Source organism: Photinus pyralis, unplaced genomic scaffold, assembly GCF_008802855.1.
Source record: "Photinus pyralis isolate 1611_PpyrPB1 unplaced genomic scaffold, Ppyr1.3 Ppyr1.4_LG3b, whole genome shotgun sequence".
Taxonomy (NCBI): Eukaryota; Metazoa; Arthropoda; class Insecta; order Coleoptera; family Lampyridae; genus Photinus; species Photinus pyralis.
The window spans coordinates 21638274-21654488 of NW_022170510.1; the positions used below are offsets into that span (position 1 = coordinate 21638274).

At 38.1% G+C, this 16215-nt stretch overlaps 2 protein-coding genes across 4 annotated transcripts in view; both read right to left on the reverse strand.

Annotated features, from left to right (window-relative positions):
* Positions 1-467: 467 nt before the first annotated feature.
* Positions 468-4310, reverse strand: LOC116167447 (the record flags this gene model as incomplete). Its single annotated transcript, XM_031482810.1, is given in 1 exon segment — positions 468-4310. A coding segment is annotated over 1 exon segment (2420 nt), but the record flags the coding sequence as incomplete, so codon positions are not given.
* Positions 4311-12803: 8493 nt separating this feature from the next.
* LOC116167130 (protein lap4) overlaps positions 12804-16215 on the reverse strand; it is an 83364-nt gene continuing 79952 nt past the window's right edge. For all 3 annotated transcript variants that reach the window (XM_031482369.1, XM_031482370.1, XM_031482368.1), the window contains one exon: positions 12804-13343. In XM_031482369.1, the coding sequence (XP_031338229.1) occupies positions 12819-13343 (525 nt within the window). In that variant the 3' untranslated portion in view covers positions 12804-12818. The remainder of the gene's footprint in view (positions 13344-16215) is intronic.

A 16215-nucleotide genomic window follows, 5' to 3' on the forward strand; every position in this document is an offset into this window, starting at 1 on the left:
CTGTTTAATTTTGATAAATTTATTCATCATTTCTGTAAATAATCCCGCTGATTTCCCATCATATTGTTCGGTTTTATAATCCCAAACTTCGTAGATTTGTAGAACTTGATACCCCTTTTCTAAAGCTTTAACAAGTTCGTCAACAACCCACGTTCCCACAATGGCCCTCTCCTCCGTATTGTGACAACATTCCCCCTGATTGAAGCTCTTTGCGCATGAGAAACACAGAGGGAACATTAATTTTTTATTTAGTTTTATCGGAAGTACCGGGTGAAATAAATTTTGCGGAGGTAATACCTTACATTTAATGATGCCGTCTACTTTGGTAACATCTAGATCGATCAAAGTCATTCGAGAGTAAAACTTTAGGGTGCCCTATCGGAAATTTTCCATACTTACAAACCCAAGGGTACAATGAACAGATATCAATGTATTTTATTTTTTCCCCTTCTTTCGCTTTGTAATAAGACTTGATGTTTCCGGTTCGGCCCCCATAAAAACTATCTCTCGTATTTAAAGGCGCAAAATTGATCAGTGGGTGGTCAGATATGTACTGTGCCATATCCGAGTTTTTCTCTTGATTAAATTCGCATTCCCACTTTACTATCACCTCGTAACCTAATTGATTTAAATGAACGATCTTCGAACGGGTATTTTCATATCTTAGATTCATGGTTTCGTCGCCGTTATTATATACTGGTTTATCACGATCATTTTTAAAACATTTTGTGCATCCGTGGTAGAAACACCCCATCATTTCGAAGACTTGATTGGTTTCTGCGCAATACCCATCGACGGACAAACCACCTAGTACCATTTCTTTCCCTTTAGCTGCGTGCAATATGTTAATGCCCCTTACTTTTTCCTCCCATATTAACCACTCAATTGCTATTTTTGATTGCTTATCTCGATAACGATACCCGTGTCGAGGAATCAAACCGATAGTATCCGGTTTCAAAAAGTTTCGACGAAACAGTTTATTACAAGAACTGGCAATAGTGCAAGCTTCTGAAAATGGGCACACGTTCCCCGCTTTAATTAATGATTCTCTAAACTTTAAACAGGCCAGTGTTAAAATATCTACGTCTAATACGCAGTATGTCACAATTTCTTTTTGCATGTCAAACACTTTGTCTTTGTTTTCATTATACCAAAGAATGAACTTTTCTCGGTCGTCTGCCATCATTGTATTTGGGCCATAGTACCCCATATCGGGATAAGGTCCTATATAATTTTGATTTTCAAGCGTATTAAAATGGTATGGGAAATAGCCTTTTCGAAAATTATCTTTCAATCCAAACGCTTTGGGTAGTTTCGCTAGAGCCATTGGAAAATAGTTCAAGGAGTCCAAAAATGTGACATTATCGATATACATAGAAATAATTTTAGATCCCCGCATAATCATCTCAGGTTTAAATTTAGTTTTGGTTAAAATGTAATTTAAAATAAATTGATGATCATACGCTTGCCCATTATGAGCCAAAACGATTACGCGTTTGAATCTTTTTTTTATCTCTAGAATGTAATGAACAAATCTTTCAATAACATCGGAAAATTTTAGGATCTGCCGTCGAACGGCACAGTTATTGAAGATAATCTTTTCCAAGGGATCATTTAGACACATCTCGCACCTTTGGTTAAAAACGCACAAATTTGGCTCGTGTAAAGTTTTCAACTCGCTAAATTTTTTGTCTTGCGTACATTCAAGGTCATAGAAAATGAATAAAAAATCTTTTAAATTAGGTGATGAATTATCTACAGGCATATAACAAAGATGATCATCTGGCCGACTTTTCTTGCATGTTTTACAGTAATATGAGTTACATTTGTGGTCCGTCCCTTTTCGAACTGTTTTGTAACAGGTTTTACACTTAAATATTTTTTCGCAAATTGTTTTATGCTCTTTATGCCCTAATTCTTTGTGTTTATCAAAACATGTTTTAGAGACAAAATATCTGCAACAGTCTGGGCAATTTATTGCCTGACCACGATCGCATGGAGGAGAATGTTTGCACGATGAACAAACACCAACACACTTGTGATCGAATTTATTGTTATAGCCCACGTGACACTTGTCGCAAAAATACACGCACGCAAAAGCAGCCGTTAGTGAGGTTATTACATTGTAATGATTATTATAGTACAACAAATTAATTTTTAGCGTTGCCTCAGAATCACCCTCGAAAATAAGATCGCGCCCTTTGGACCCATAGTTGTAAACAACAATTTTAAAATTATTTAGATGCGACTGAAACTTTTCTAATTCGGGTAAACCCGCCCCGTTTCTTCCAATCTCAATGTCGGCTTCTTGCATTAATTGTTTTGCTTTCTTATATTGAATTTGTGCTATATCCTTTCGTATATTTTGATAATCAGGATCATCAGTTGTATTGGCTATAGCAACAACAAGAGCTCGAGGTAAACATAAATTATCTACATTTTTTATGTAAACAATACCTCGCCTTGCTTTACACTCCTCCTCGAAACCTATGTATTTGCTACAAGCTGATCTCCCCCTGCCTAATGGGGTACGGACAATGGTCGCCTCCAAACAAAAAGTTTCTGTGCTCAATCCGTCCGAATTTGATTGATATATAGACGAAATTAGCTCCCATATGTCTTCAAAATATACTGAATCAGCGCGTTGGAACTTCAAATAACCCCCTCCTCGCGAAAATTTTTTAGAACAAAAAGTAAATCCTACCATGTCTTCAGCCGAAACCTTATTACATGCATACGTGATTATTTGCCTGATCGCGTTCTTAATCCATAATATGCTATTTTCGTTAGGTGGTATTTGTTTTAACCTAAACTGAATAGATCGTCCTTTTAAACCAAATCGTTTGACGTTCTTTTCAAACTCACTCTCAATTACAAACTTGCGCATAATTAGATTATTTTTGGAAGTAATGTAGCAGAGGAGTATTTCTTGTAGAGTGTGTACCTAAGTGATCTTGTTTTTCACCGATACTAGGTACCTTACGCCAAAATAATTTTAACACGGAAGAATAGAAACAACTAAGGTATCGCTTGATGGGTGAAGATGTATTTCGTTCTGGGAAAGATATATTATTCCTTGATGAGTAAGTTTATCAATCAGTATTGTAAAAAATGCCGATTATATCGTCAAGTCAGTCAGTCACACGCGGGATTCAATCGACTACTGAATAAAAATGTTGACAAGTTGGATTTTATACTGAAAAATCACGTGTTCGTAGGCACTGCCGAATAATTTCGTGTAATTTATAAGTAAAACGTGTATGGCTTATTCGAGATATAGGTTTCTTATTTTTGAATAATTCCACACGCACTACGATTAACCAGGATGCATATGCCCGTGATCTACCAAATACTTTTAATGGTACAAACAATCTCAGTTTTTAACAAAACCAGGCTCCTTGAGCTGTAGATGCGTACTAAATCTAAAACGGAATGCGAAGTTTCCCAGAGTTGTAAAAAAGTGATGCAATATAATTTTACACGTTGTGCAATTTTGCTTAATGATAAGAGATTTGATTAATTAGTCATAAACACTTCCAGGTGCAATAAGCTACTGTGAGAAATTGATTTTTTTAGTAATTCTTTACACACTAAGAATTAAGTAGAGGTAGGGCGTATAAGCCGTGTGATCCGAAGAATAATTTGTAATAGAACGTGGATAGCTGAAACAAAACACAGCAACACCTTGCAGTTAAGCTGCACTTGCGTACTAAAGGGAATGCGACGTTTCAGATTGTAAAAACTGACGCAATAATTAACTCGATTGTTCAATTTTTCGTAATAGTAATTGATTTGATTGAATTTTTAATTACAGCCGTTCAGGGTAGTAAGAGTAACCCAATTATAAATTTGTTACTACACTTTATCGTCGACTAAATGCACTTATGCAGCTGGGAGGTGTAAAAGTAACATCCGTCACTCACTTGAGCTTGGTATGAAACTGTCTGGAATTGTGAAAACGTTGAGCTTTTATAGAAACCGAATAATCACGTGATTGGATTAAAGTCGATACTACTTCGACAAGACTTTAAATTTCAATGAAAATTGGTTAGGCAATTGATGGAAGACAAAGCACACCTTCTAATCTGTAATTTTTCGCTACTCGTACGGAGACGTTAACAAAGAAACAGAAGAACCACCTCCACTAACGTTCAAGCGGATACTGACTGACGTAGTAGGATAAATGCAATTTTATTACAGCTGTCACTCGAAGATGATGCAATGTTAGGTAATTTTTATATTCTATAAATAAATGCATTCCTCTGCAGGTGATTTCCATAATAGGATCAACTTCAAATTTCGACGCGCTCTGGCAAAAACCCCATTAAATTTCCGCGCTGACACCGTAAGAGATACCTAGCCTACTTGCCAAAATACATGAACTATGGAGGCGATTAACATGAAACATGTAAACCGGGTATAACGAGACAGCGTTCCAATATCGGAAATCTGAGTGTCTGCTCTAAGCACCCGAAACAACCCCCAAAATATGATTCGCACCCTTGGCCAACTAGCAAAATACCTTCTCTCCATGATGCCTTCACTCGAACTGGCCGAAGGTCAGACAACAAGACGTCGCAGATACCTAAAGCGCACGTGCGCGATAACCTCACTGTCTGGCGCGTCACGTGACTGTCTGGCACAAGTGACCCTCTATCTACTGGAAGGGTACGAGGAGAAAAATTCTAAGTTTCAATTTTGACTTGTTTTTAGCTATCTGGTCAGGTGTTTTGTGGGTGGCATTGCACACAATTTGGCGCGTTCGGATTATCCATAGATTACTGTAGTGGGTTATAGAAAAGTGCCCAACTTCAAATAAAATAATTATTAAAAAGTAGTTCCAAGATAAAAAAGTACACACTTGCTAATTAAGTTGAAGTGTTTTTTTTTGTCAGGGAACATTGGGATAATGACATACTAGTTTTACTTCTAAGAGGAACTCACTGTATACTGTGCATTCCAGTTAAAATGAACCAACCCGAGAAAATCATTTGATATTGAGATTTGAGAAATCGTGAAACATGTCAAAAATCTCAACCTTATTAGAAAGATGTATTCATTCTGTATCCAAGCTTCTTAGTATTAGTTTCAGAAGACTGGCAATCAAGTGACAAAAGGATTGACATGCCGTGGTCTATGCAACATTGTAACATTATAAACAAAAACTGTATTTACAACAAAAAAAAAGAAATATCAGTAACAAAGTTTACAATAATATGAATATGAAAAATGTCAACTGAACAACATCAGGACATTGATAGAAAACGACTAAAGAGCTGTTTGGCTCATTATCACGTTATGATTGGGCCTATCCCCCATTTACTTCGTGTGTGAATTCACATATAGGAGTCAGAAAAATACTTTTTAGGAATTGTTTGCCCCACCCACACAAAAAGTACGGAATTTTAATACTTTGATTTTATAGCAGATGTTAAATTGGTTAAATTTTAATGAGTAGGCTAAAGTCTGTCCGTAGCAGTAATAGTTGTTAAAGTGATCTCTTTAACAGCAAGGATAGAAAAGTGAAGCAAATGATTTAATCGACATCCGTCATTCTTATGGGACGCGGAGCACAAGATAGAATGAAGTTCGGAAAAGAAAACAATACTGTTCCCATTCAAGCGACAGAAGATAACCCAACCTTGCTATTTTTGACGTCTAAATTTTCAGAAGTTTTATAATGATTTCTGCTGTAAAATAAGGTTTTGAAATACAAAATATACGCAAATACGTAATTTCGTACGCACTAGGAAAAGTAATCATTAATTTTTTAGCGCATTTTTTAAGAATTAAAAAAAAATGTGGTATTGTTTGCGTTTTGTCCGTCCGTCCGGACCAGGTCCAGACCCACTTCTGCCGTTTCGAACTACTTCTAGGGGAATGGTCCTATAGAATCCTGGAATTTTTTGCAGTAGCTTGAAGGTTTGCCAGACGGCCATCAAATTTCGTTGTCTAAAAGGGGGGCCCCCCCTCACGAATTATTTCCTGAGATGCTGTTTTTGAAAGTAAAACGTGCTTAAATTTTACATAAGCCAACCAATTGGTCTTTAGTGATGCCAAGTTAAACTTTAGAAAATGGGGGGGGGGGGGAAACACATGTTCTACCCTTCATGGTAATGAAAGGTCTCATCGAAATAAATTGGTTTGTACAGACTATAACTTTCCCGTGTGACTCTTTTTATCTCTCATTGTATTTTAATTAAAGGTCTCAACAAAAGAAACCGTTTTCTACCAACTACTGCACTTCTTTTTGTCCTCATCAAAGTACAGGGTGGAGGGGGAGGGGGACGGAGTGGAACTAGTTTTATCCTTCATGGTACTCTAATGAAAGGTCTCAACGAAAGGAATTAATACCAACCATAACCCTCCTCAACCTCTTATCGTGATCGGGTATATTCCCTTATGTTTCAAGAACGGATTGTCTGAAGAGGGTACTCAAAAAGGGCGATTAGGACGTCTGCAAGAAATATATCCATTGGTGATGTCAAAACAAAAGCTATTTCGGATAAAAAAAAGCGCTTTATCTGCACAATTTATACTTGTTTTGTTTTGGTTGCTGTATAGACTTTATCAAAAATGACATCTTGTAATCGTCTCTCTCTCTAAAAATTATACATGCCTTTTTGAGAATTCATTGACTAAGCTAACCAATATGACTCTGTTCCATTGGAGACAAATAAGCCCTCCACTATCATCTAGAAAAATGTTGATCTTTACACGCAATTTATAATCGTTCGATTACCTCCATGACAAACACATACCAAACACGTTAAAACGTTTATTTTCACCTGCTGAGTGCTCAGACACAACATATCCTTAGGCTATTTATTGTTGCAAATGCGGTTTGTAGTACCCGAAACATACCATGGAGCGAAGTTCCCCTTTTGAACCCAATGGCATCACAGTCCTGAATACAAATATATGAGTAATGACTTGTTGTGTAACTTCCAACATTTTTTATAGCAATTTTGTACATGATCACCTCTCTGTAGTTGTGGCTTACACTAATACAGTAAAGTAAAAAAAAAACTCAAAACCTTTCACATATATTCATGTGCGCATCTACACTGTGAGTGTTTTCTACTGATTTTACTTATTACAAAAATGTGACAACTGTACTAATAGTGTTAGTAACACTTGCAAACGTGTATTTGCTGTTTTTACGTGAGAATTGTTGTGTTTTTTTTTCGCGCAAGTAGAATCTATGAGATATGTGCTTTCATCTTGAAGAAGAATGTAGTTGGTAGTAGACGGCGGGCCCTAACTCCGCGTATTTAATGAGCGTAATAATTCAAACGTAAGTATTTAATAATTAAAATTATCCATACATGGCTTAAATTGGTAACAGAAGGTTAAGAATGAATGCTAAAAATATTCTAAATCAAGGGTCCGTTAACTTGGCCCCCCCACTGAGAAATTTGATAGTCGTATTATTTTGCGCTCGTTATGCGCTCATATGCGCCACCGATAATAACTCTTGCGTCATTATCGTTTTTTAGAAATCCGAAAAAACATTGGGGGGGGGGCAAGTGAACGTATCCCCCCCCGTATGTATTTTGTCGCGTGTAACTAAGTCACCTGATACATTTGGTTATGCGCTCAATTGCGCCACTTGAATTAAAGCTAGCGCCATTACGGTTAAGCGGTGACAAATTTTCAAAAAGCGGGGGGGGGGCTAACTTAACGTTTTCAAAAGTTACATTTTTTAACATGTTTTTTCTACTACATCGTACCTTTCATCATGCGCTAAAATGAGCCGTTAACATAAATCTTTGCGCATTTTAGTTTTTGAGAACCTTTTTTAGTACCTATAGAACTATAACGCTATTCATTTTAAGAAGGTAGCGGTAGAAAGCATAGGGACAGTTTAATCTTCACTGTGATTGGTGAAAACACGTTCCACTAGAATCCAGAAATGTAATAAAAAATAGGGGTTGCCATTTAAAATAACGAAGTTACTAGCCACTTCCGGTATTTCCGGAAGTGCGTCCATTTTGAAAATATTTTATATCGATTCGGCCTTCGGAGCAACTCCTAAGTACAAATTTTTAAAAACCTACCTATTTTACTTTCCCAGAAACGTTTAACTAAAGCTTCCAAAAAACACCCTGTATAGTGTTTCTCAAACACTATAATGGCGCAAAGATTTATGTTAACGGCTCATTTTAGCGCATGATGAAAGGTACGATGTAGTAGAAAAAACATGTTAAAAAACGTAACTTTTGAAAACGTTAAGTTAGCCCCCCTCGCTTTTTAAAAATTTTTTATGGCTTAACCGAAATGGCGCTAGCTTTAATTTAATTCAAGTGGCGCAATTGAGCGCATAACCAGATGTATCGAGTGGCACAAATACCGGTAGCAAAATGCGTCATTGGGGGTTCCGTTCACTTGGCCCCTCCCAAATATATTTAAGGATAACCAAAAAACAAGAATGGCGCAAAGATATCTTTTTACGGCGCATTTCAGCGCATACCTGAGAGTACAATTTCGTATGAAAAGATGTTAAAAAAAAAGTAACTTTTAAAAACGTTAAGTTGCCCCCCCCCCCCGCTTTTTGAAAATTTGTCACGTCTTAACCGTAATGGCGCTAGATTTAATTCAAGAACAAGAACAAGCTTTCGAAACTCTAAAGAACCGTCTAACCAATGCACCGATACTGTCTTGTCCTGATTTCGACCGACCGTTCGTTTTACAAACCGATGCTTCCAACACCGGACTTGGCGCAGCTCTCACACAGCAAATCGATGGAGATGACCGAGTGATTGCGTATGCAAGTCGCACCTTAACATCCGCCGAGTCAAATTATTCCGTTACCGAGAAAGAATGCTTAGCCATTGTCTGGGGAATTGAGAAGATGAGATCGTACCTGGAAGGCTATCATTTCACCGTACTATCCGACCATCAGTCTTTACGCTGGCTGCATTCAATCAAAAGTCCGACCGGCCGTCTAGCAAGATTTTTCATGCAGCAGTATGACTTCGAGATCAAGTACCGAAGAGGAATCCTCAACCGTGTTGCCGATGCTCTTTCCCGTGATCCTTTACCTCATACCGAGACTGACACTACCGAAACTTCCGAAGTACCGATTTTTGCCCTTGAGTTACCCGAATGCTCTTGGTACCGAAATAAATTTAATGCCGTAACCGACCGACCCGATACCGTACCGGATTATTGCATCCGTAACAATAATTTGTACCGTCATTTTCATTCTAACACAAAAGATGAAACCGTTACCGATCCGTGGAAACTTTGTGTTGCCAAACAGAACCGAAACCGTATCTTGCATGAAAATCATGATTCACCTACCGCCGGACATTTAGGTGTCACCAAAACCGTAAACAGAATCTTAGATCATTATTATTGGCCAGGTATGTTCCGAGATGTAGCTAAGTATGTCCGTCACTGTGAGTCTTGCCAACGGTACAAGGTATCTCAACGGCAAGCCGCAGGGAAAATGCAGCTATATCCTAACCGTTTACCCTGGGACATTGTCAGTACCGACATTGTAGGCCCACTTCCCCGTTCCTCGAAAGCAAACCAATATCTTCTGGTTTTCCAGGACAGTTTTACCAAATGGGTATGTTTCAAAGCCGTCCGTAAAGCCACCGCCGCTACTGTTTCTCAGGCTTTATTTGAGGAAGTTGTTACACGTTTTGGTACACCGAGGATTTTGATTACCGATAATGGAGCCCAGTATGACAGCCGAAATTTAAAAAATCTCTTCTCCGAACTTGGTATTACCCACCGTTTCACACCGCCGTATACTCCGCAGGCCAATCCCGTCGAACGTGCCAACCGAACCTTGAAAACCATGATCGCTCAGTTTTGTGAAGAAAATCACCGGAGTTGGGATAGGTTTTTACCTCATTTCATGATGGCTATGAATTCCTCCGTCCAAGAATCAACCGGATTTTCTCCCGCCTACTTGAATTTTGCCCGTGAACTTGTCCTTCCGAATACTATCCACCGTCAGCAAGAACCTCCGAATCCCGATACCCCTACCGACTTGACCGCCGAAATTCCCGAACACCGTAACCGTTTAGACAATCTTCAGGATGTGTTTCAGTTAGTCGCTAGTTATATTTTCAAAATATAGACTTATACAAGTTCATTAACTACTTAAAAATAACCTGATCTCAAAATTTTGATGAGATGAATAAAATTGGAAAATATAAAGAATATAGGCCGAGCGTTTTCCAAACAGGCGCATCATTACAACCTCCGACACCGAGAATGGAAACCGCATGTGGGTGATTTGGTACTCCGGAAAGACCACCCCCTGTCCAAAGCTGCCATGGGGTATGCCGCGAAATTGGCGCCGAAGTACTCCGGCCCATATGTAATCCACAAAGTAGAGTCACCGGTGGTATACACCCTGAAACATCCGTCCGAGAGTCCACGTAAAAGATTTGAAACCCTATCGACCATAATTCCGTAGTTCGCTCCGTCCCGGTTTATCCGTCCCAGTGGGGAAGAATTTATGTGTTGTACCGCTGTGACCGACCGTATAAGTCTGGAGTGTGTTCGTATATTGTTTTAGAATGTCCGACTCAGAATTGGAGGTGTTAGATTGGGTGGAGACGTTGGAGGAGGAAGAGTGGCCCCAGACAGTAAGTCGCAGGAGGACGGAAACCCGAGCGGTAGGAACACAAGCCTCCCCCCCCCGCAACCCGTTCTGTGGGGACCCAGACCGGCTCCGGAGAAGAGACAGCCCCGATTTCGCTACGAGGACGAGTGGAGGAGCCCGCATTCCTGCTGCGGGTGACCAGTGCCAGGGACCCCGAACTGGCGGTTCACTTGTGTTGGAGGTGCGGGAGGACCGGGCATTGGCGTAGGGCATGTCCGGCCCCACGAGCCACAATATTCTGCTCAAGGTGCGGCGTAGTGGGGCGATTGTCGGCGTGGTGTCCCTGTCGTCCGAGGATGCCTGCGACCCGGGACCCGAAGGGGCATTTTGCCCTGGGGGGACCACCCAAGTAACAAGACTCAATGGTAACCAACGCAACTGTCGACGTTTATTCGAGGTATAGCTTATCCTCAGTATATACCTGCATTGTAGGATCGGCCCTTAGTCTGAAAGTTGAAAGCCATTCCTGAAGTTGATCATTTATGAATTTCCTGCAAATGTTAAAAATAAGGAAATAGAATATCCTAGTGTGTATGAATACCAGTTTTTCGTTTAATGAAATAGTTGTCCGATCTTATCTAATTCACATATACGAAATTATTTACTCTGCTAACACACTATGTGCTGCATGCAGAGCTGGGTACTGCTCGCGAGCGTTCCGCCTGAAAAAGCGCTCCAAGCGGAAAAAGCGCCGGAGCACTTTTCAGAGCGGCCGCTTGGTGTTCAATACTTGAGTGTTAACTTAAAGTGCTCGGCGCTCGAGCGCTTTTTATCTGCCCACGAGCGGTGTTTCCGCTCATGAGCGTTTTTTTCTGTTCGCCAGATCTTTTTCCGCTTGCGAGCGGTTTTTCCGCTCACAAGCACTTTTCCCGAGCGCTCGCGATAAACCGCTCAGGCACTTTTAGGAGTGTTCGGAACTCGCAAGCGGTTTCGCTTTGCAAACCAACTCGATGCTCGCGAGCATTTTTCAGAATATTAGAGCGCTCGTCGGTCGAGCGGTTTTTTAGAACGCTCAACCCAGCTCTGGCCGCATGGTCAATAAATTTTTACATGATTCGTTGTTGAATCTCAAACTGTCATCGCCGTCAAACTACATTGAAAAATTGAAAGGTCGATAATTCATACGAAGTTGTAGCAGCAAAAGAAGCGAGGAAACAAAACTGAAGTTAATACTTTGTGGCCAATCAGGTTTTATTCATATTTGAGATGCAAAAACACTGGGTGATTTATGGACAAATTTGTGTTATGTAAAAATATAAAGGTTCCCTGTATCGACAATTCAATTCCCTTGATGGATGGTCAAAAGACCGAAGCGTACGTACAGAAAATATGAACACGGCACACAAGATGAGCGCCATTAGCTGGGCGATTCCCGATTTTTGGTTGGGAGTAGGTAGCGTTTAATTCACAGTTTGCCAGAACGTTATGATTCAATGATAATGGCCATCAAACATTCAGGCATAAAAATCACGGCGGAATCAATGAAAACAAAATTGCTAAATGATGTGAAAGCCACATCAAAATTGCTATCTAGTGATTGGCATATCAGAGACTTTTTTTAACTTGTTTTTATAATTATGTTATGATCAGAGGTAGACTTTTCAAAATTGTTACCATAGAAAAAATAGCAATCCTATCTTAACTCCTTCTTAGTATACTACTAAGTATTGAGTGACAACCACACCAAGTATCCAGGTGTTCTATATCACCATTAACATTTTGTCATCGCTAATACGATGTGGAAATAGAAAGAATGATTGAATCACCATCAAAATTCTCTGTCTGTAAGTAAATTCACTGTTAAGCGTTTCAGCTGTACTTAAAGATGAACAGGATACAGTTGAAAATTAATGAATTCCAAAATATTAATTCGCATGAAAAGTTATTTTGCAGTTTGGTAAAGAAAGTTGTCCACAAGCTTTTGTAGAGGGAGTGGAGAAACTTATTTCTTAAAATTATAAAGAGAAACACGCCATCAGTGGTCATCATTTGAAGGTACTAAGATACATTAGAAGTATCATCGTCCATTATTAAAGCTAAAATTATTGCGAACTTAGAACAAGCATCAAAGCTCTTGGTTAGTAGATATGTTATGAATTTACAAACTGTATACTACCCACAAACCCACTGCTCAAGGATGACTTTAGACTTAACACTGATGAAAATCACATGCAAAATACTCCTATACAAGTTATAACATGCAGAGAAGATGCAGCAGCAGGCATACCTCGATGATAACAGGCTCGTTCAGCTTATTGTCTGTGATGCGAGTAACAACAGTTTCAGTGAAGGTACTCTTGGTGATGGTTTCGGTGACGCGTCCGGGTCCCACTGGCGGTGGGGGTAATTCGATGGGATCAGGTTTATGGATAGTAACTGTCACTGAGTGAGAAGGCTCGGGAGCGTGGTGGGGTTTATTTAAAAAATGGTCAGGTATCATAGCTTGGAAGTCCTCATTTGTGATGGGCTTCGGTTGTACCTGAATATCGTCTCCTTCTAAAGAGGTGTTGGACGAAACTTTCTTCTGATATGATTCTTCGTGATTATTGGTTAATGTGGACGCATTGTCTGTAGGTTTCTTTTCGGTAGACGGTTGTGGCGGTACAGTGTCGCTACTTTGAGAGTTTAAGCGCCTCGGTGCCGGTTGTGGGGGTTCTGCTTTGGTGTGGTGATCCAGCCCATTTGTTTTGGTTTCTGTAGGTGTTGTTTCGCTCACCTTAAAATGAAACATTTAATTAGAAATCGTAATTAAAAGATTCGGTTTTAATTCAATTCACACAAAAAGGTCAGTTTCTTTCTTAGTCCAATATCCTAAAAAAAAGTTATTTCATGTAACAATCTCTCCAACAATCCTCCATGAAAACTTCTTTACAAAAAAATATTTTCCTTCGTTCACCCTGCATGGAATACATGGAGTACACAAGTAATAAACTTTCATCATTTAACAAAGAATAATTCAATTTCACTTTATTGTTAACATTGTTTAGGTCGACTTACAGTCTATCTAAACCAGGAATTTCGGGTACAGACGGTATAAATTGAAGTGAATTCAAGAGTGAATTCATCTATTACAACTTCACTGTCGTAAGTGGTAGCATTAAGGAAATTTTACAAATATGCACAAAATATAGAAAACGTTTTGCAAATTTTGGAAATGTTTTTGATATAAAAATGTAGAGAAATGTTTAGGAACTATACAGAAACTTTGGAAATCTTAAGTTATGCTGCGAAAATACAAGGTGAACTTTTTGTCCGGAAAACTTCAAAACAAAGTTTATTTGTAAAGAAGCTTATTAATGGTATCCAAAATAATAATTACTTATTCTTAATTAATTATTTTAATTCAAATTTTTTTTAATGGCAACCACTACTTTTCATTACATATTCTTAAGAAGCGCACTTTATTGCATTAAAAACTTAATTATATTACCTACACAATCAAAAACCTAAGTTATGGAAAATGTGTTAATTAATTTAACAATTTCACTAGTTTGCATTGAAAAAAATCTTATCTTTTGTTAATTTGGTCAAAGCAAAAATCATTTAAAAAAAGTAAACCAACATCTTTAAAAATTATTTATAGTGGCGTGCGGCTACCGAGACTAAGAGGATCACTTTTTTGAGTGGAAAGTGCTACTTTTCGTGAGGTATTATTAACAAAACTTTAAATATGATAACATATAATAAGAAAACATGATTCGCGCTAGGAAAATTATGAAATTAATTAACAACAACTATTTTCCTTGTTTGACTATTATAAGTTTTTTATGTTGCTATATTCAAAAAAGAATACTCTAAGAATATGTACCTAATGAAAACTAGTGGTTGCTATTTAAAAAAATACGAGTTGTTATACAGGGTGTTACATGACCGCATGTAAAAAATCGGATAGAGGAGATCAAGACAAGAATTTTTCCAAATAAACCGAGGGTCCAACGTGTTTCGTTTGGGAGCCACCCTCAAAGAAGTGGTGAAATTTGGATTTCATTTTTAATGTTTTTCTCGGCAACCATAAGAGTTACAAAGATGAGCGGCATGTCTTTGAATAGGTTTTCGGGTATGCCCTATCCGATTTCGAAATTTTTTTTCCAAAATTCCTACCACGAAAGGGCGCACCCCTACTCGGGGGTGCGAAAAAAAATTCTGGTTTCGACGAAATTTGGCGGGGGATACCTTGTAACCCGAAGGCCCAATCTTCAAATAAGTATAACTTTTGTTTGAATAGTTATTTTAAAAAACTGTTAGACAATTTTGTTCCTTAACTCATCAAGTATGTACACAACAAATTTCGTGGAATTCTCTCAATTTTCGTTGTCCAAGAATTTCAGTGGAACTTTTTTTTTTCGAATTTTCAAAAACTAATTCCAGATTCGTCATTTTCATCTTCAAAAACACCCAGATACCAAATTTCGTCGAAATCAGAATTTTTTTCGCACCCTCCAAGTGGGGGTGCGCCCTTCCGTGGTAAGAATTTTAGAAACATTTTTTCAAAATCGGATAGGGCATACCCGAAAACCTATTCAAAGACGTGTTACCCATCTTTGTAACTCTTATGTTTGCTGAGAAAAAAATGAGAGAAGAAATCCAAATTTAACCACTTCTTTCGGGGTGGCTACTAAACGAAACACGTTGGACTCTCAGTTTATTTGGAAAAAGTTCTTGTCTTGATCTCCTCTATCACCCAATTTTTGTTTACATACGGTCATGTAACACCCTGTATATGATATCTTAGTGTTAGCAGTTCGTGAGAGTTGATACAACAGTAAAAAAAATATTAAAAAATTCGAAAGGTATCTTTTACATTTTCGAACTTGTCTAATTTTTGAAGAGTTGAAGGTAAATTATTAAATAATGTCAATGGTTTTTCAAGGAACTACGTAAAAAAGTGAACAGGTACATAATGAGCTAGAGGGAAAAATACCATACGCAATCATAAAATGCACAATTTTTGAAGAAATGAAATTTTCCAATTGGACAATCTGGGTTTGTATTTTCAGACAATACCTAACTGAGTCTGTCTTTATTGTTTTTTCAAACCAAAGTAATTAAACTAATTAACTAACTAAATTAAACAAAACCGTTGGTGGTTTTTTGAGTTTTTTCTACAGTTGTTGTCAGTGAATCATGTGCCCCGCCCCTAAAAGCTCTTAATGAAAAATAATGTAATAATGGGAAGTATTACTTCAACCTTGATCTTCTAAACTCTTATTGTTTACTACCTGCAGCAAAAACACGTGAACAAAAAACTAGAGAGGAATGCGAAGAATTTAGGAAATTACAAAGTTTATTTCCAGCTCATTAATTCATCGATTTGGAGAAACAATTTAGAAAGAGCGCATTCCAAACATGGCAAAGCAATCGTTACAATGTTAGTCACCTGAACAGTTCAAATAATATGAATCATATTCTCAATTATACTATATCAGCAGTTTAATATTCAGGTCAGTAGCAATAGGCAAGGCCAAACCATTTGCCTTTACTACTCCGTAAAGTGTAATGTAATAAAAATCTCATGACCCTCAAAATACTATTTGATAATACATATCAAGTATATTTAAACCGTAGGTATCATTCATTGGAAAAGTTAA